This window comes from Lepus europaeus, chromosome 9, assembly GCF_033115175.1.
Source record: "Lepus europaeus isolate LE1 chromosome 9, mLepTim1.pri, whole genome shotgun sequence".
Taxonomy (NCBI): domain Eukaryota; kingdom Metazoa; phylum Chordata; class Mammalia; order Lagomorpha; family Leporidae; genus Lepus; species Lepus europaeus.
In genome coordinates, this window is record NC_084835.1 from 22,093,527 (window position 1) to 22,112,656 (window position 19,130).

The 19,130-nt window shown below is 46.6% G+C and overlaps 1 protein-coding gene across 2 annotated transcripts in view; it reads left to right on the forward strand.

Moving 5' to 3' along the window:
• Nucleotides 1-19,130, forward strand: part of KLHL18 (kelch like family member 18) — a 57,397-nt gene that overhangs the window by 20,727 nt on the left and 17,540 nt on the right. For both annotated transcript variants that reach the window (XM_062200729.1, XM_062200731.1), the window contains exons 2-3: nt 10,561-10,691; nt 14,589-14,729. In XM_062200729.1, the coding sequence (XP_062056713.1) occupies nt 10,561-10,691; nt 14,589-14,729 (272 nt within the window). The remainder of the gene's footprint in view (nt 1-10,560; nt 10,692-14,588; nt 14,730-19,130) is intronic.

Sequence of the window (19,130 nt, forward strand, 5' to 3'; positions counted from 1 at the left end):
AGACCTCTCTGTCTCTCCCTTTCTGTCTCTCTAACTCTGACTCTCAAATAAATAAGTAAATCTTTAAAAAAAAAAAAAGTTCATAGATAAAATTCTAAGAATATTGTGGTATTTCATAACTTCTTCCACCCCACACCTGATTTTTTTTAAAGTGATTTTTTTAAACTGAGATTACAAATGAGAGTATTTGGATTTTTTTTTTAAAAAAAGATTTATTTATTTATTTGAAAGGCAGAGGTGGAGAGAGAGAAAGAGGTCTTCCATCCGCTCATTCACTCCCCAAATGGCCTTAATGGCTGGAGCTGGGCCAATTTGAAGCCAGGAGCCTCCTCTGGGTCTCCCACCGGGTGCAGGTGCCCAAGGACTTGGGCCATCCTGTGCTGCTTTCCCAGGCCACAGCAGAGAGCTGGATTGGAAGAGGAGCAGCTGGGACTAGAACCAGCGCCCACATGGGATTCCAGCATTGCATAGGCAGCAGCTGTACCTGCTACACCACATGAGTATTTGGATTTTGAAAGCTTTTTCACAAAAGCAGAGTATCACAGGATTATGGAATTAGAAGGTCCCTTACACAGTTAACTAATAGTTTTATAGCCAGCCTAAGGCCCCTCTTCCCTAAACATTCTTTGTTGATAGGGATAAATACTTACTGTTTATGATAAACTAAAATTTGCCTCGCTGTAATTTCTTGATCTGCCCTTATCCATACAGTAGCCTTCTTGGATTTGAGGACAACCATCATTCCCCACCAGATTTTACTATCCATTAACCCTTCCTCGTTAAGATGCAGCTTCTAGACCCTTTCCTATCTTGGTCTCCCTCTTCTGGACAAGTTTCATATTTGTTGTTCCCCTTAATCAAACTCAGAACTCAGATGTAATTTTCCTAGCATATTCCAAGATAGGCTTGTCTGCTCTTGAGCCAAATTCTGTTTTTAGAAATCAAGTTAGCCTTTGATGCCCATATAGCTTGTGTTTTGTCTCCTGGTTATTTTTATAGATTAAAAAAATAAATGCAGGCCGGCGCCGTGGCTCACTTGGCTAATCCTCTGCCTACGGCGCTGGCACCCTGGGTTCTAGTTCCGGTTCGGGCGCCGGATTCTGTCCCTGTTGCTCCTCTTCCAGTCTAATTCTCTGCTGTGGCCCGGGAGTGCAGTGGAGGATGGCCCAAGTGCTTGGGTCCCTGCACCCGCATGGGAGACCAGGAGGAAGCACCTGGCTCCTGGCTTCGGATCGGCACAGCACTGGCCGTAGCAGCCATTTGGGGAGCAAACCAATGGAAGGAAGACTTTCTGTCTCTCTCTCACTGTGTATAACTCTCTCTCTGTCTTTCTCTCTCACTAACTCTGCTTGTCAAAAAATTAAAAAAAAATGCATAGCAGTTAAATATGCAACAAATTGAACACATTCTTTAATTTTAATCTTCATTCTCTCCTTTAGCTCCATTAAAATAATAGTAAAGGGAAAGAGATATGTGCTTTCCCAGTCATGTTAGCAGGGAGCTGTATGAGAAGTGGAACAGGTAGGACTCGAACCAATGCTCATATGGTGAAATGCCCATATCTCAGGCAGCAGCTTAACTCTCTGTGCTACTACACTGGGACCCCAAAGTAAACTATTAAATTTTTTTGTTTTTTGAGCAAGAGAGAAAGAACTCCCATCTGCTATCTTAACTCCCCCAAATGCCCAAAAGTGGGATATCAATCTACATCTCACATGTTGGTGATGGGGACCCAATTACTTGAGCCAATATCTCCTGCCTGCCAGGGTACAGATGAGCAGGAAGTTGAAATCAGAAGTGAAGCCACTTCTAAAACTTAAGCAGTCCAGTATAGGATATGGGTGTTCCAGCTGGTATAGTCACTAGACCAAATGCCCACGCCCAAAATAAACTTTAAATTCCATCTTCACACATTTTTTTTAAAATCCCCTGTAGATGTCTAAACTACCTTCCCTACTGTCAGGAGACAAGAGTTTTAGTCCTGGGGCCGGCGGCGTGGCTCACTTGGTTAATCCTCTGCCTGCGGTGCCGGCATCCCATATGGGCGCTGGGTTCTAGTCCTGGCTGCTCCTCTTCAAGTCCAGCTCTCTGCTGTGGCCCGGGAAGGCAGGGGAGGATGGTCCAAGTGCTTGGACCCTGCACCCACATGGGAGACCAGGAGGAAGCACCAGGCTCCTGGCTTCGGATCGGCATAGCTCCGGCCGTGGCGGCCATTTGGGGGGTGAACCAACGGAAGGAAGACCTTTCTCTCTGTCTCTCTCTATCTCTCTCACTGTCTACCTCTGTCAAAAAAAAAAAAAAAAAGTTTTAGTCCAAAATATTCAACCAGAGGCTCCAAATTGAGGCACAGTGGGTACAGAAGAAAGGGTGCAATATAGAACAAAACTGAAAATAAGTTTAGTAGGTTTTAGTTCTAAATAGTGAATGGTAGCACTGTCACCATTTCACACCCAGTACAAGAGATTAGAAGATCTTCCTCTGATAAAAATGGGCCCAGAGGAAGACGTCCTAAAGAGACTAGGTGCCAGCAAGTTAAACCACTGTTGACTGCCGAAATCCCACACTGGAGTGCTGGTTCGAGTTCTAGCTACTCTGCCTATGATCCAGTTCCCTGCTAATGTACCTGAGAAAGCAGTGAAAGATGGTCCAAGTGCTTGGGCCCCTGCCATCCATATGGGAGACCATGACAGAATTCCCAGCTTCTGGCTTTGGCTGGGACTATTGGGGCCATTTGGAGAGTAAACCAGAGGATGGAAGATCTCCTCCATCTCTCCCTTTCTGTCTCTGTCGCACTGTTTCTCAAATAAGTAAAATAAATCTTCCCCCAAAAATGGGGGGGGGGGGTATACTACTTCTAGGCATCTTCAATACAATATCAGATTCTTGCCTTAAAGGGAAGACCCTAAATTATTATTATTATTATTATTATTAAAATATTTATTTTATTTATTTGAAAGACAGAGTTACAGAGCAAGGTAGAAACAGAGAAAGCGGTCTTCCATCCGCTGGTTAATTCCCAGATGGCTGCAGCAGTCGGAACTGCGCTGATCCGAAGCCAGGAGCCAGGAGCATCTTCCTGGTCTCCCACGTGGGTGCAGGGGCCCAAGAACTTGGGCCATCTTACACTGCTTTCCCAGGCCATAGCAGAGAGCTGAATCAGAAGAGGAGCATCCGGGTCTAGAATCGGTGGACATATGGAATGCTGGTGCTTCAGGTCAGGGCTTTAACCTGCTGTGCCACAGTGCCGGCCCTGACCATAAATTATTCTCTAACCTTACCATCCCTGGAGTTATCAAATAGCTTTAAAGGTATGAACAGAGAGCAAAGTGTCATCGGATGATTAGAGGAAGTACCTTAAAGGACAGATCAAAACAAACGGAAGAGAAAGTAACAGAGGAAACAGTTAAAACAGGAAAGGAGAAAAAAAATTTGCTTAACCATTTGGGGTACTTCAATTTTTGGAAAAATAGAATTAAAGGGTAAATTTATTTGGGGGACAAAAATCTAAAAATCCATGTATAGGTTTCTGTAATATGCATTTTCCATGACTATCTTGAAGACCCCTTGTATGCATTGATTTTTTTTTTTTTTTTTTTTTTTTTTTGGGACAGGCAGAGTTAGACAGAGAGAAAGGCCTTCCTTTTTTCCATTGGTTCACTACCCTAATGGCCACTACGGCCAGCGCTGCGCCAATCTGCAGCCAGATGCCAGGTGCTTCCTCCTGGTCTCCCATGCAGGTGCAGGGCCCAAGCACTTGGGCCATCCTCTACTGCCTCACTGCCTTCCTGGGCCACAGCAGAGAGCTGGCCTGGAAGAGGAGCAACCAGGACTAAAACCAGGGGTGCCGGCGCCACAGGCAGAGGATTAACCAAGTGAGCCACAACGCCAGCCTTTTTTTTTTTTTTTTTTTTTTGACCGGCAGAGTTAGACAGTGAAGAGAGAGTTATAGACAGTGAGAGAGAGACAGAAAGGTCTTCCTTCCATTAGTTCACTCCCCTAATGGCTGCTACAGCGCTGCACCGATCCGAGCAGGAGCCAGGTGTTTCCTGCCGGTCTCCCATGTGGGTGCAGGGACCCAAGCACTTGGGCCATCATCTGCTGCCCTCCTGGGCCACAGCAGAGAGCTGGACTGGAAGAGAAGCAACCACGACTAGTACCTGGCGCCCCAACTGGGAGTAGAACCCAGGGTGCAGGCGCCGCAGGCTGGGGATTAGCCAAGTGAGCCACGGCGCCGGCCTGTATGCATTGATTTTTAAAACACTGCACAGGATCAGCGCTGTGGCGTAGCAGGTAAAGCTGCCGTCCGTGGTGCTGGCATCCCATATGGACACTGGTTCAAGTCCCAGCTGCTGCACTTCAAATAAAATAAATAAATATTTTAAAAAATAAAGAAACAAAACATTGTGCCATTTAAACTTCCTTTTTTGTTTATTTGGGGGCCATCGCTGTGGCTCAGCAGGTAAAGTCACTGCCTGCAATGCTGGCATCCCATATGGGTACCAGTTTGAGTCATGGCTGCACCACCTTTTTTTTTTTTTAAAGATTTTATTTATAGGCTGGCGCCATGGCTCAACAGGCTAATCCTCCGCCTTGCAGCGCCGGCACACCGGGTTCTAGTCCTGGTCGGGGTGCTGGATTCTGTCCCGGTTGCTCCTCTTCCAGGCCAGCTCTCTGCTGTGGCCAGGGAGTGCAGTGGAGGATGGCCCAAGTCCTTGGGCCCTGCACCCACATGGGAGACCAGGAGAAGCACCTGGCTCCTGCCTTCAGATCAGCACAGTGCACTGGCTGCAGCAGCCATTGGAGGGTGAACCAACAGCAAAGGAAGACCTTTCTCTCTGTCTCTCTCACTGTCCACTCCACCTGTCAAAAAAAAAAAAAAAGATTTTATTTATTTATTTGAGAGATAGAGTTACAGACAGTAAGAGGGAGAAATCAAGAGAGAGGTCTTCCATCCGCTGGTTCACTCCCCAAATGATTGTAATGGCTGGCACTGGGCTGATCTGAAGCCAAGAGACTGGAGCTGCTGCTTCTTTTTTTTTTTTTTTAAAGTTTGATTTATTTATTTGAAAGTCGGAGTTACACAGAAAGAGGACAGGCAGAGAGAGAGAGTTCTTCCATCTGATGGTTCACTCCCCAGTTGGCCGCAATGGTCGTAGCTGTGCCAATCTGAAGCTAGAAACCAGGAGCTTCTTCCAGGTCTCCCACGTAGGTGCAGGGGCCCAAGAACTTGGGCCATCTTCTACTGCTTTCCCAGGCCACAGCAGAGAGCTGGATTGGAAGTGGAGCCGCCGGGGTCTTGAACCGGCACCCATATGGGATGCCAGTGCTTCAAGCCAGGGCATCAACCCACTGCGCCACAGTGCCAGCCCCAGGAGCTTCTTCTAGGTCTCCTACATGGGTCCAGAGGTCCAAGCACTGCTTTCCCAAGCCATAGCAGAGAGCTGGATCGGAAAGAGGAGCAGCTGGGACTAAAACCAGCACCCATATTGGATGCTGGTGCCACAGGTGGAGGATTAACCTACTGCACCACAGTGCCAGCCCCTGCTCCACTTCTGATCCAGCTACTTGCTAATCCACTTGGGAAAGCAGTGGAAGATGACCCAAGTGCTCAGACCCCTGCACCCACATGGGAAGAAGCTCCTGGTTCCTGCTTTTGGCTTGGCCCAGCTCCAGTCATTTTGGCCATCTGGTGAGTGAACCAGCAAATGGAAGATCTCTCTGTCTCTCCTGTCTCTTTGTAACTCTGCTTTTCAAATAAATGAATAAATCTTTTTAAAAGAAGATTTATTTATTTTAAAAGCAGAGTAACAGAGAGGTGAGGGGAAAGAAGAGAAGAGGGAGAATGAGAGAAAGAGAGAATGAGTATCTTCCATCTGCTGGTTCATTTCAAAAAGGGCCACAACAGCCAAGTCTGGGCCAGGTCAAAGCCAGGAGTTGGGCTGGCACCATGGCTCACTTGGTTAATCCTCCATCTGTGGTGCCGGCATCCCATATGGGCGCCGGGTTCTAGTCCCGGTTGGTCCTCTTCCATTGCAGCTCTCTGCTATGGCCCGGGAGTGCAGTGGAGGATGGCCCAAGTGCGTGGGCCCTGCACCCGCATGGGAGACCAGGAGGAAGCACCTGGCTTCTGGCTTTGGATCAGTGCAGCGCCAGCCATAGCGGCCATTTGCGGGGGTGAACCAACGGAAGGAAGACCTTTCTCTGTCTCTCTGTCTATAACTCTACCTGTCAAAAAAAAAAAAAAAAAGAAGAAGAAGAAGAAGCCAGGAGTCAAAAGGACTCCATCCTGGTCTCCCACATGAGTGGCAGGAATCCAAGCAATTGGGTCATTTTCCATTGCCTTTCCGGGAGCATTAGCAGGAAGCTGGTTTGGATGTGGAGTGGCAAGGACTCCAACTGTGATAGAGGGTATCACAAGTAGCAGCTTAATCCACTGCACCACAACACTGGTTTTCTTAACTTGTCTTTGGATTCTGTTTTTTATTCCATTTTCTATGAACTTTCTGAAATATCCATATATAATATCCCAAGAGAAATTAGAGAAAACATTGTATTCATGAAAGGTAAATAAGATTCTTTTAAAAAGCAACTTAGAAAAAAAAGACTTCTTGGAAATTAAAAATATGATAGTTAGTAAAAAAAATAAATCTTTAAAAAAAAAAGAGAGAAAGGTTTTTTCTTTATTTAATTTTTTTTTTAATTTGAAAGAGTTAGGGAGAGACAGAGATCAATCTTCTATTTCCTAGTTCACTCCCCAGGTGACTTCAACTGCCAGGGCTGGGCAGGCTGAAGCCAGGAGCTTCATCTGGGTCTCCCATAGGGGTGCAGGGACCCAAACACTCGGGCCGTCTTTTGTTGCTTTTCCCAGGCCATTAGCAAGGAGCTGGATCTCAAATGGAGCAGCTGAGATAGAAACTGGCACCCGTATCCTCTATGCCACAACGCTGGCCCCAAAGAGAAAGTCCTAAAAGCTTCCTGAGAGAACAGTCATTTACTTAGGGTTAGTATTCAAAATGACAAATATTGGGGCCAGCACTGTGGCATAGTAGATTAAGTCTCCACCTGAGGTGCCAGCATCCCTTATGGGCGCTGGATCGTGTTCTGGCTGCTGCTCTTCTGATCCAGCTCTCTGCTAATGGCCTGGGAAAGCAGTGGAAGATGGCCCAAGTGTTTGGGCCCCTGCACCCCAAATGAGAGACCCGGAGGATGCTCCTGGTTCCTGGCTTCAGATCAGCCCAGCTCCAGCTGTTGTGGTCATTTGGGGAGTGTACCAGCATGTGGAAGACCTCCTATCTCTCTCCCTGTGCCTGTAACTCTGCTTTTCAAGTAAATAAATAAATAAATGATTTTTTTGAATGGCACATGTTTCCCTAAAGAAGTTGCAGTCAGCTATCATTCAGGCTTGACTAGGGATGCAGTGCTGGAATCCCATGTGAGCGCTGGTTCTAGTCCCAGCTGCTCCTCTTCGAATCCTGCTCTCTGCTGTGGCCTGGGAAAACAGTAGAAGATGGCCCAGGTTCTTAGGCCCCTGCACCCACATGGGAGACCTGGAAGAAGCTCCTGGCTCCTGGCTTTCGATCAGTGCAGCTCCAGCTGTTGTGGACAGCAGAAAACCTCTGTCTCTCTGCCTCTCCTTCTCTCTCTGTGTAACTCTTTCAAATAAAATAAATCAAAAAAAATTTTTTGAAAAAAATTATGAACACCCCCCTCTGCCCAAAACATGCAGCCATTTAACATCTGCAATAGTAGCACATAAAACAACATGTGGATTATAGGAGGAACAAATACAATTTCAATCTGGTAAGGATCCTTTGGCATTTCTAAGATTTTGTGTGTGACCTTGAAGGACTAGTTACAGGTAGTAAATCTGAAGTTCAGTGAAAGAGGACTTAGTGGCCTCACCTGCTCTGTCATCCCTGAATACTGTGACACAGCTGATGAACAGCAGGCAGTGAGATGCTCAGGCATTTAACTAATGTGGAATCTGAAGAAGGGGGTGGGGGACTAATTTGTTCCTTCTGGAGAATGGGAGTTTCTTAAGTAAAAATATTTGCAAAAATTGGAGCTATAAATGGCAAGGCTTATTGAAGGGAATAGTCTTTTGGCAGATGGTTGGAAAATGCTTTATAGAATTCCTCAGACATGCATTGGTGATTTTTTTAAAAGATTTTTTATTTATTTATTTGAAAGGCAGAGTTACAGAGTGCCAGAGGCAGAGAGAGAGAGAGAGGTCTTCCATCCGCTGGATCACTCCCCAGATGACTGCAACCGCCAGAGCTGAGCTGATCCAAAGCCAGGAGCCAGGAGTTTCTTCCGGGTCTCACATAGGTGCAGGGACCCAAGAACTTGGGCCATCTTCTGCTTTCCCAGACCACCAGCAGGGAAGTGGATGGGAAATGAAGCAGCAGGGACTCAAACTGGCACCCATATGGGATGTCGGCACTGCAGGCAGAGACTTAACCTACTAGCCACAGCATTGACCTCAACAGTCTTTAAAAAAATAATAAATAAAAGGTTTTAATGTATTTAATTTGAAAAGCAGAGGGGTCAGCACTGTGGTATAGAAGGTTAAACCTCTGCCTGCAGCATCGGCATCCCATATGGGTGCCAATTCGAGTCCTGGCCATTCCACTTCTGATCCAGCTCCCTACCAGTGCACCTGAGACCAGCAGAGGATGACCCAAGTACTTGTGCCCCTGCAGCCATGTGGGAGACCTGAAAGAAGCTCCTGGCTTCTGGCTTCAGCCTGACCCAGCCCTGGCTGTTGCAGCCATTTGGGGAGTGAACTAGAGGTGAAAGATCTCTCTATGTCTCTCTCCCTCTTTCTCCTCCTCTCTGTATCTTTGCCTTTCAAATAAATAAATCTTTTTTTTCTTTTTTTTTTTTTTTTTGACAGGCAGAGTGGACAGTAGAGAGAGACAGAGAGAAAGGTCTTCCTTTTTGCCGTTGGTTCACCCTCCAATGGCCGCCACGGTAGGCGTGCTGCGGCCGGTGCACCGCGCTGTTCCGATGGCAGGAGCCAGGTGCTTCTCCTGGTCTCCCATGGGGTGCAGGGCCCAAGCACTTGGGCCATCCTCCACTGCACTCCCTGGCCACAGCAGAGAGCTGGCCTGGAAGAGGGGCAACCGGGACAGGATCGGTGCCCCGACCGGGAATAGAACCCGGTGTGCCGGCACCACAATGCGGAGGATTAGCCTAGTGAGCTGCGGCGCCGGCCAAATAAATAAATCTTTTTTTAAAAAATGGAATAAAAAGAAAAGCAGAGCAACAGAAAGAGATCTTTGAACTGTTCATTTTCTCCCTCAATGCCTGCAACAACCAGGTCTGGACTAGGCCAAAGCCACAAGGCAGGAACTCCACCTGGGTCTCCTACATGGGTGACAGGGACCCAAGTACTTGAACCATCATCACCTGCTGCTTCCCAGGGTGCGTATTAATAGGAAGCTGGATCAGAAGTGGAGAAGGGGCGTGATTCTAGGCACTCTGATACAGGATACCAGTCTACTAACCATTGGCTTAACCTGCTGTGCCACTGTGCCTGCCTTTGGGATGGTTTGATAAAAATTAGAGAAAGAGTTGGTTTCTATCCCTAAGGGCCACACAGACCTCTGGCCAGTACACAGCACCAGTTGTTCCTGCTGCTGCCAGAGTTGTTTTCCCTAGAGGAATTCTGGGCTTCCTGGCTACCAGAACCTGCTTAGTACTCAGTGACCTCCCAGCATTTTAAGCCGCGGCTCAATAGGCTAATCCTCCACCTGCGGCGCCGACACCCCGGGTTCTAGTCCCAGTTGGGGCAGCGGATTCTGTCCCGGTTGCTCCTCTTCCAGTCCAGCTCTCTGCTGTGGCCTGGGGAAGCAGTGGAGGATGGCCCAAGTCCTTGGGCCCTGCACCCGCATGGGAGACAAGGAGAATCACCTGGCTCCTGACTTCGAATCAGTGCAGCGTGCCTGCCACAGCAGCCATTGGGGGGTGAACCAATGGAAAAAGGAAGACCTTTTTCTCTGTCTCTCTCTTTCACTGTCCACTCTGCCTGTAAAAAAAATTTAAATTAATAATAAAAAAAAAAGCCTGTGGTCCCTGCTTTGTCACCACACAAGCCCCCAGCTGAGGTCGGGTTTAGTTTCTCGTTATCTCTTCCTGTCACTATGTATTGGATTTTTTTTTTTTTTTTTTTTTTTTTTTTAGGAACATGCTGTTAGGATCTCCAGCATTCTTGGACTGTTTGTCTATTCCATCCGCTTTTTTTTTTTTTTTTTGGGGACTGGGATAATAGTGTAAAAGGAATTAAATATCTGAGTTGGTGGAAGAATTGAGAGGGGTGCAGGTAGAAGCTACCACTTGAGACATTCAGGCTTAGGTTTGTCAAACCGTGTTACCACCTCATCATTCTGCTATTGGAGTAAGTGGATCTTGACGGTCTCTATGATAAGCCTTAGCTGTTATGCCCTGCAGTGACTCCAGCACCATTGTAGTGGACAAAAGGGTAAACTGTGAAGGCCAGGTTGGGTTTCTATATTTGCATCACTCAGTATCTGTCTTTGTGTTTTATTTTGCCCACAGATTGGGGACCACAAATTCAGCGCTCACCGAATCGTCCTCGCAGCCTCGATCCCGTACTTCCATGCCATGTTTACAAATGACATGATGGAGTGCAAGCAGGATGAGATTGTAATGCAAGGAATGGACCCGAGGTACTAAATCTCACAGTTGGGTTTCACAGGCTGCTTTGCAGGTACAGTTGTGCTGGTGCTTGGTGCCTCTTGAGAGCCTGCAGCAGGACATGTCTATAATAGCACAACAACTCCACCCACATAGTAGGTGATTTGTCAACAGATTGGAATCTCAGCCAGTGCCTGAGGCAGGGTTAAAATGAAGGGAGTGGGAGCCACTGCTGTGGTACAGAGGGTTAAAGCCCCAGCCTGCAGCGCCTGTATCCCATATGGGTGCTGATTCAAGTCCTGGCTGCTCCACTTCCTATCCAGCTGTTAAAGCTCTGGGGAAAGCAGTAGAAGATGGCCCAAGTCCTTGGGCCCTGCACCCATGTGGGAGACCCGGAAGAAGCTCCTGACTCCTGACTTCAGATCAGCTCAGCTACAGCCATTATGGCCATCTGAGGAATGAACCAGAAAATGGAAAACCTCTCTCTCTCTCTGGTTCTACCTTTCTCTGTAACTATCTCTCTCTCTTCTCTGTAGCTCTTTCAAATAAATCTTAAAAAAGAAAAGAAAGAGAGCTTTGATGTTCTTTTTACTATAACACATTTAGTAAAACCTAGAATCCAAGATACTCTAGGTACAAGAGTGGTATTATATTCTTCTTCTTCTTTTTAATTTGTTTGACAGATAGAGCTAGTGAGAGAGAGAGAGAGAGAGAGAGAGAGACAGAAAGGTCTTCCTTCCGTTGGTTCACCCCCCAAATGGCCGCTACAGCTGGAGCTACGCTGATCTGAAGCCAGGAGCCAAGTGCCTCCTCCCAGTCTCCCATGTGGGTGCTTGGGCTATCCTTCAGTGCCTTCCTGGGCCACAGCAGAGAGCTGGACTGGAAGAGGAGCAACTGGAACTAGGATCTGGCACCCATATGGGATGCCAGCACTGCAGGCGGAGGATTAACCAAGTTACCATGGCGCCGGCCCCAAGTATATTCTTCTTTGTACTTTCCTGAGCTAGTGATTTTGGCTGGCACAGTAGTTCTTCAAATATGTGTCTTCCTTCGCTTCCTTTCTCAGCAGTCCAGAGCAGTCTTGTCTATCAGTCTTTCACAGTAGCCATTAGCCATAGAAGGCTTTTGAGCACTTGAGATGTGACTAGTGGAACTGAAAATCTGAGTTTTAAACTTTCTTTGATTTTAATGAATTGTTTTATTTTTAATAAGCACATGTGGCTTATGGCTGCTGTATCAGACAATGCAGGTCTAGAATGTGGCAAGTATTATGGTTAATTGATGGACCAGAAAATTGCAGTCCAAGGACATCAAGCCAAGGTTATCCCATTAACCAGTAACCTTACTTAATTACTTCTTAATCTCAAATGGTAAATGCTAAAGAAAATAGCTAGGAGACTGTGTGGTATCCTTTGCATGATTGAAAGTGATCTGCCAGGGGCCGGCGCCGTGGCTTAACAGGCTAATCCTCTGCCTTGCGGTGCCGGCACACCGGGTTCTAGTCCCGGTCGGGGCACCGGATTCTGTCCCGGTTGCCCCTCTTCCAGGCCAGCTCTCTGCTATGGCCCGGGAGTGCAGTGGAGGATGGCCCAAGTGCTTGGGCCCTGCACCCGCATGGGAGAACAGGAGAATCATCTGGCTCCTGGCTTCAGATCAGCAAGATGCGCCGGCTGCAGCGGCCATTGGAGGGTGAACCAACGGCAGAAAGGAAGACCTTTCTCTCTGTCTCTCTCTCACTATCCACTCTGCCTGTCAAAAAAAAAAAAAAGTGATCTGCCAGGGCCAGCACTGTGGCATGGCGGGTAAAGCCACCACCTGCAGTGTTAGCATGCCAAATGGACGCCGGTCAAGTCCCGGCTGCTCCACTTCCTATCCAACTCTCTGCTATGGCCTGGCAAAGCAGTGGAAGATGGCCCAAGTCCTTGGGCCCCTGCAGCTACTTGGGAGATCTGGAAGAAGCTCCTGGCTCCTGGCTTCGGATTGGTGCAACTCTGGCTATTGTGGCCAATTGAGAAGTGAACCAGTGAAATAGAAGAGCTCGCTCACACACACTTTCTCTCTTTCTCTCTCTCTCTGCCTCTCCTTCTCTCTGTGTGTAACTCTGACTTTCAAATAAATAAATACATGTTAGGCTGGCGCCACGGCTCAATAGGCTAATCCTCCGCCTGCAGCACTGGCACCCCGGGTTCTAGTCCCAGTCGGGGCGCCGGATTCTGTCCTGGTTGCCCCTCTTCCAGGCCAGCTCTCTGCTGTGGCCCGGGAGTGCAGTAGAGGATGGCGCAAGTGCTTGGGTCCTGCACCCGCATGGGAGACCAGGATAAGCACCTGGCTCCTGGCTTCGGATCAGCGCAGTGTGCCGACCGCAATGGCCACTGGGGGGTGAACCAACGGAAGAAACACCTTTCTCTCTGTCTCTCTCTCTCACTATCCACTCTGCCTGTCCAAAAAAATAAATTAATTAATTAAATTAAATAAATGAATTAAAATTAAGTAAATAAATATGTTTTTTTAAAAAAGAAAGTGATTCAAATAAATAAATACATGTTTAAAAAAAAGAAAGAGAGGATTTATATGCCTCATTACCAGGCAGAAATATCAGGTCAGCTATTTGTAAGGAAAAATACAGAAGTGAATCTCCACGGGCAGTTGTGTACTCCTCTGAATTCTGAAGGAGCCTTGATAATTTCTGTGTCAAGTTCAGGTACTTCATAAACAAAGTGAACATGTGTGATGTGCACAGTTCAAGGCACTAAGTTCTAGCAGAGAGAGAAAAATAAAAATGAAACATGCTTTCTCATGGTGCTTTCTCATGGGGATCTAGCAACAAATAGACACATGATATGACTAGGAGTGAAAGTGATGTGAAAAAGTAAAGACCAGTGAATGATGGTAGAAACTGGTGTTATTTCAGAGTGATCAGGGAAGGCCTCTGTGGACATTTGAGCATAATTGAAGTGAGAGTCAGCAATCTTAGTAAAGAGCCCTCTAAACAGAAGGAGCAACCCCTGTGCAAAGGCCCTGTGGTGAGCGTGTTCACACTGTTAGAATGAAGTGTGGATGGGAAAGAGATGACAGTAATGAGGTCACAGAGATGGAGAGAGGCTAGTCCACAAGCAGCTCCATAGGTGAATTGGAATTTCAGTCTCAGTATGAATTGGTAGCCAGAAAAAATGTTGGAAATCTCATTCTAGAAATTTATCCCAAGTAATAATAATCCAAAACCATAATGGTAATAAGATGATAATAGCTATTATGCCTGCCAATAAAGGAAACAAATTATAGCATCTTTGCATGTTGAAATAGTATATAGAAGCCACTTAACAGGGGTGGGGAATGCCTGGCCCACAAAAGGCCATATAAGGCCCACAAAATCATTTGGTCTGGTCGTGCCAAGGCAGCTGCAGGCAGGTCTTAAAATTCAATAAATCTTTAGCAGGCTAATTTTTAAGTTGGTAATTTTGTGTGGCTCTCTACTTGATGTTATAAATATCCAAATGGCCCTTGGCAGAAAAAAGATTCTCCACTCCTGCAAAACTTGAAGACAGTGCAGTAACATGGGAAAGGACTTGATAAGTGTTTTGTGGTTATATACATGTAATTTATGCATGCGTGTTGACAGAAACTGAAAGTGAACCTAGAAAAATGACCACTGTTGACTTTTTTTAGTAGTCAGTCTATGAGTGATTATTTTCTCTGTTTTAGAAATTCCTGTAATAAAATTATTTGGGCAGTGAAGGTAACAGGGGAATGTATCTTTGACTGTCATGTAGTACTGATTCCATTCAGATCAGTTCTCCAAGGCTAAATGGATTTTCTAATGTGGCACATCTCTTCTCTAGGGAGTAATGCCAGTTAAGTTAGGGCTTGAGTCTCCTGTACACTAAGACTTGTCTTTGAAGAGCTTCTAATAGCTTTCCTCTTTCCTCTAGTGCCCTGGAGGCTCTGATCAACTTTGCTTACAACGGCAACCTTGCTATTGACCAGCAAAATGTCCAGTCACTGCTGATGGGGGCGAGCTTCCTGCAGCTGCAGAGCATCAAAGACGCCTGCTGCACGTTCCTCCGAGAACGGTGAGATGGGGTGGTGGGCCTGGGCTGTGGTGGGCAGCATGGTCTTCTCATTTCGGGAACCCCCTGCCAATTTGCTGAGTCCTCGGTGCACAGAGGATTTTTATTAAGGAGCTAGGAAAGGTACTCTGCACTGATGACACTTCTTGAATTGGTATCAAGCCACGTCCATTTCTTTGGGATGAATCTTTACAGAACTTGATCTACATAATCGTGCCTGTTTTCTGCCTTGGCTTGATGTGCCCATTCTCTGATCCATTCTCTCCAACCTGACCTGCCTCTCATTTAGCTGATTTCTTTCCAAACTGATTTATTCAGTGTTCCCTGACTGCTCGATAGCCATTTCCATCTTGGTTTAGATACTTCCCCTCTCCTTCCTTCCTTCCTTCCTTCCTTTCTCCCTCCCTCCCTCCCTCCCTCCTTCTTGGGCCATCCTCCGCTGCCCTCCTGGGCCACAGCAGAGAGCTGGACTGGAAGAGGAGCAGCCGGGACTAGAACCCAGTGCCCATGTAGGATGCCATCGCTGCAAGCAGAAGATTAACCAAGTGAGCCACGGCGCTGGCCCCTCCTTGCATTTCTTGACCCTCCTTTTTATACCTCAACTCTTTCAGAACACAACCAAATTTCTTCTTAAGATGTTTTATTTATTTGAAAGGCACAGTTAGAGAGAGAAGGATATAGAGAGAAAGAGATCTTCCATCCTCTGATTTACTCCCCAAATGGCCAGAGTGACCAGGGCTGAGCCAGGCTGAAGCCAGGAGCCACAATCTTCATCCGAGTCTTCCACGTGGGTGGCAGGGGCCCAAGCACTTGGGCTGTCCGCTGCTGCCTTTCCCAGGCTGTTAGCAGGGAGCTAGATTGAAAGTGGAGTAGTTAGGACTCAAACTGGCATCCATAAGGGATACATTTTAGGCAGTGGCTTAACCCACTACGCTATAACACTGGTCCCAATATCAAGGAATTCTCTGTCCTTGGTTACACTAGGATTAATCAGTCTGTATCCTCTCCCCCCCCAACCCAGAAACCTTTTAGTTAAGGTATACAAACTTCATGCATTTCATAAATCCAACTTGAGGCAGTCTGTGCTCTTTTAGGATCATGCATTATGCCTCCACCTATTTGTAGCACTTGACAGTGGGCCTTGTGAGTCTCCTGTGATATTTTAGCAAAAAGAAGGCTCTTCCTCCTCTCTACCCTTACCCTACCCTACAAGAGAAGAGCCCTTAGTTACAAGGTAAAGGCCATGTAACCATCAGAGGCTTGGTGGTAAGGGTCAGTGCTAGGCCACGTACAGGGAGAAACTGGCGTGACAACCCATATCTGCAGTGCTTTTGTAGCCCAGTCTCCCCTGAACCTTCCCTTTTCACAAGGTCTCTGATCACCAGCAATCCTTCCTGACTCAAATGATCTACCCTTCCTCCATTCCTGCTCCACCAATCCAGTTTGCTTAACAGTCTGTAGACCCTGCCTGCTGTCCACCACGCTCATCTTGCCTGCTGGTGCCATGAGCATTACTGAACACTGCCATGTGACAGCCATTCATAGTAACTGCATGAATGATGCCTAAAAATGCAGGGACATTTATCTGCTGGGCACTGGGTAAATGGTTTTAGTTGGTACCCAACAGAGTAGGGTTCTGAGTTTACAGATGGAGACCTTGTAATTAGAGTGTAGCTCCAGAGCCTGCTTTATTCTTACCCTGGGACGCCTCCTAGGGCAGGCTGGAAGGATGCACAGTGTCTTTGCTGCTTATTTGTAACTTCCTGTAGAAGTCAGAGAATGGCTTTCTGATTAAGTAGACACTCTGGAAAGGAGTGAGTTGGTCATCCTCAAACCTTCACCAAGGGACAACAGCTCCACCTAGGGGTTTTTGAAGTCATGACTGTCAACGCTGGATCCTGGCTTTCTCATAAAGCACTGTCACCTAAAAATGTTTAGAAAGTGATTTTTAAAAATTATTTATTTATTTGAAAAGCAGGGTTGCAAAGAAAAAGGAGAGAGAGAGAGAGATTGAGATCTTCCACCTTGTGGTTTACTCCCCAAATAGCCATAAGGGCCAGGGCTGAACCAGGCCCAAGCCAGGAGCCAGGAGCTTCCAGGTTCTCGCACGTGGGTAACAGGTGCCCTAGGACTTGGGCCATCCTGCACTGCTTTCCCATGCCATCAGCAGGGAACTGGATTGGAAGTGGAGCAACCAGGACTTGAACTGGCATCCACATGGGATAATGGCACTGCATGTAGTGCTTAATGCGCAGCGCTACAGTGCCACGCCCCTAGGAAGTGATTTTTAGGCCATTGTAGATGTTTTTATGTGCACCGGTACTATTTTAGGATCAGGCACTTAAACATAAAGCCTGATGTTTTGAGTCTTTCCTTGATAGTTTTTCATTCAGTCCTGTCAAACTCTTCTGAGACTCAAGCCCACATCTCATTCCTGTCTTTTTTCCTTGCCACAAACCCCACAGCCATGACCTGCTTTCTGTTTTCTCTGTAGTTATTGTTACTGCCTCTGTTCTTTGGGGTGGTTCATCTCAAACCTGGCTACAGAGTGTGGTAGGGCCTCCCAACTCCTCAATTCCTTTGTACCCTCAAGGACAAGCACCTTGAGCATTTCAGTTTCCAGGTTGGACTACCCTCGGCTTCAGGAAAACAGTAGTAGCTGAAGTTGCTTAGTGTATAAGATCTCTGACCTGCTTTTTCCTCCCGGAGGCTACAGTTGATTTTTTTTTTTTTCATGTGGCCCTTTCCCCTGCCTTCAGATGTATGGGCCTATTTGCTTCTAGGTAAGCCTTGAAATTATGTATTTTCTGAAAGTCTCCTCTCAGAGCTAGATTATAACATCAAATGCATCAAGGAACCAAGTCATAACTTGTTTAATTCAAGTCACCACTTCCTGCTTCCAGTAGTGTTTGTGTCTTATGTAGCCTCCTTGCTTACAGTGTTTTGTTTTGTTTTGTTTTTTTTTTCCATGCAGTTTGTTGAGCTCTTTTCCTTAGTTGGAGTTAACCTTACAATCATTAAGTAAACTGAAAGTAGGTCTTTGTAAGAATTAAGAGTGAGAATGGGAGAAGGAGGAGGAAGAAGGGTTGGAGCATGGGTGGGAAGGAGGGAAGTATCACTGTGTTCCTAAATCTGCCTATATGAAATACATGAAACTTGTATAACTTACATAAAATTTAAAAAAAAAAAAAAAGTTGAGCTACGTCAGCAAGGAAAAAGGTTATGAAGTGGCTAGTGAAGGATTTGGGTCTGCATCTCCCCTGTAGGCTTATTTTCTCTCCTGTTTCCTTCCTCCTCCTGCCATGAACCCGTTTCCTTGTGTGACAGCTCTCCCTCCTCCCTCCCCATCCATGCCTTATAAACAGGCTTCTCCCCACGTTGTTCCCTCTCGGATGTGCAAGCCCAGTTCAGTTGAGACAGTGTGTTTAGTGTGCAGTATTATGCCAAGCACATCAGCGTTTGTTGAAAATTGGGTACAGAAATCCTAACCTGAATAAGAGAGGATGGAAAGGGATGCTGCCATTGATCATCTTCTCCCATGTCTTTGGACTAACCAGCTTCCAGTCTGTGGCATTTTGAACCTTCTCTCGGGTTGATGTCACATTGTAGGAGTGAGTGAAGCACATGCTGTATACAGGCCCAGGGAAAAGTCATCCTCAAGCCTGCTTTACGTATTTTAACTCTTTGGTTTTTTTTGTTTGTTTGTTTGTTTGTTTGTTTGTTTTTTAAAGATTTATTTGAGAGAGTTAGAGAAGAAGAGAGAGAAAGATTGATCTTCCATCTGCTGGTTTATTCCCCAAATGGCCCCAACGGCTGGGGCTGGGCTGGGAGCTTCATCTAGGTCTCCCAAGTGAGTGGCAGGAACCCAAGTAGTTGGGCCATCTTCCACGGCTTTTCCAAGCACATTAGCAGGGAGCCGGATTGGAATTGGAGCAGCCAGCACTCAAACTGATGCCCATATGGGATGTCAGCATTGCAAGCAGCGGTTTAACCCACTACGCCACAACACTGCCCCCCCCCCCCCGCTTTGAAATGCTTCAAGTCTAAATCACAAGGGTTTATGGCGAAAGGCATTATTTGACAGATGAATGAGTGACTTTTTTTCTAATTTTAAAATTTTATGTATTAGGATTTAAGAGAGAGGGCTAGTGAGCACTCCTTCATCTGCTTGTCATCTGCTTGCTCACTCCCCCCAGTCCTTGCCATGTCTAGGACTGGGCTGGGACAAAGCCAAGAACCAAAAACTATCCAGGTCTCACACATGGGTAGCAAGAACCCAACCACTTGAACCATCACCTTTACATCCCAGAGTCCACTGGAATCACAAGCCGGGGCTGAGTATGAAACCCAGACACTGAGATGTGGGACATGAGTGTTGTGACTGGTGTTAACCACTGGGCCAAA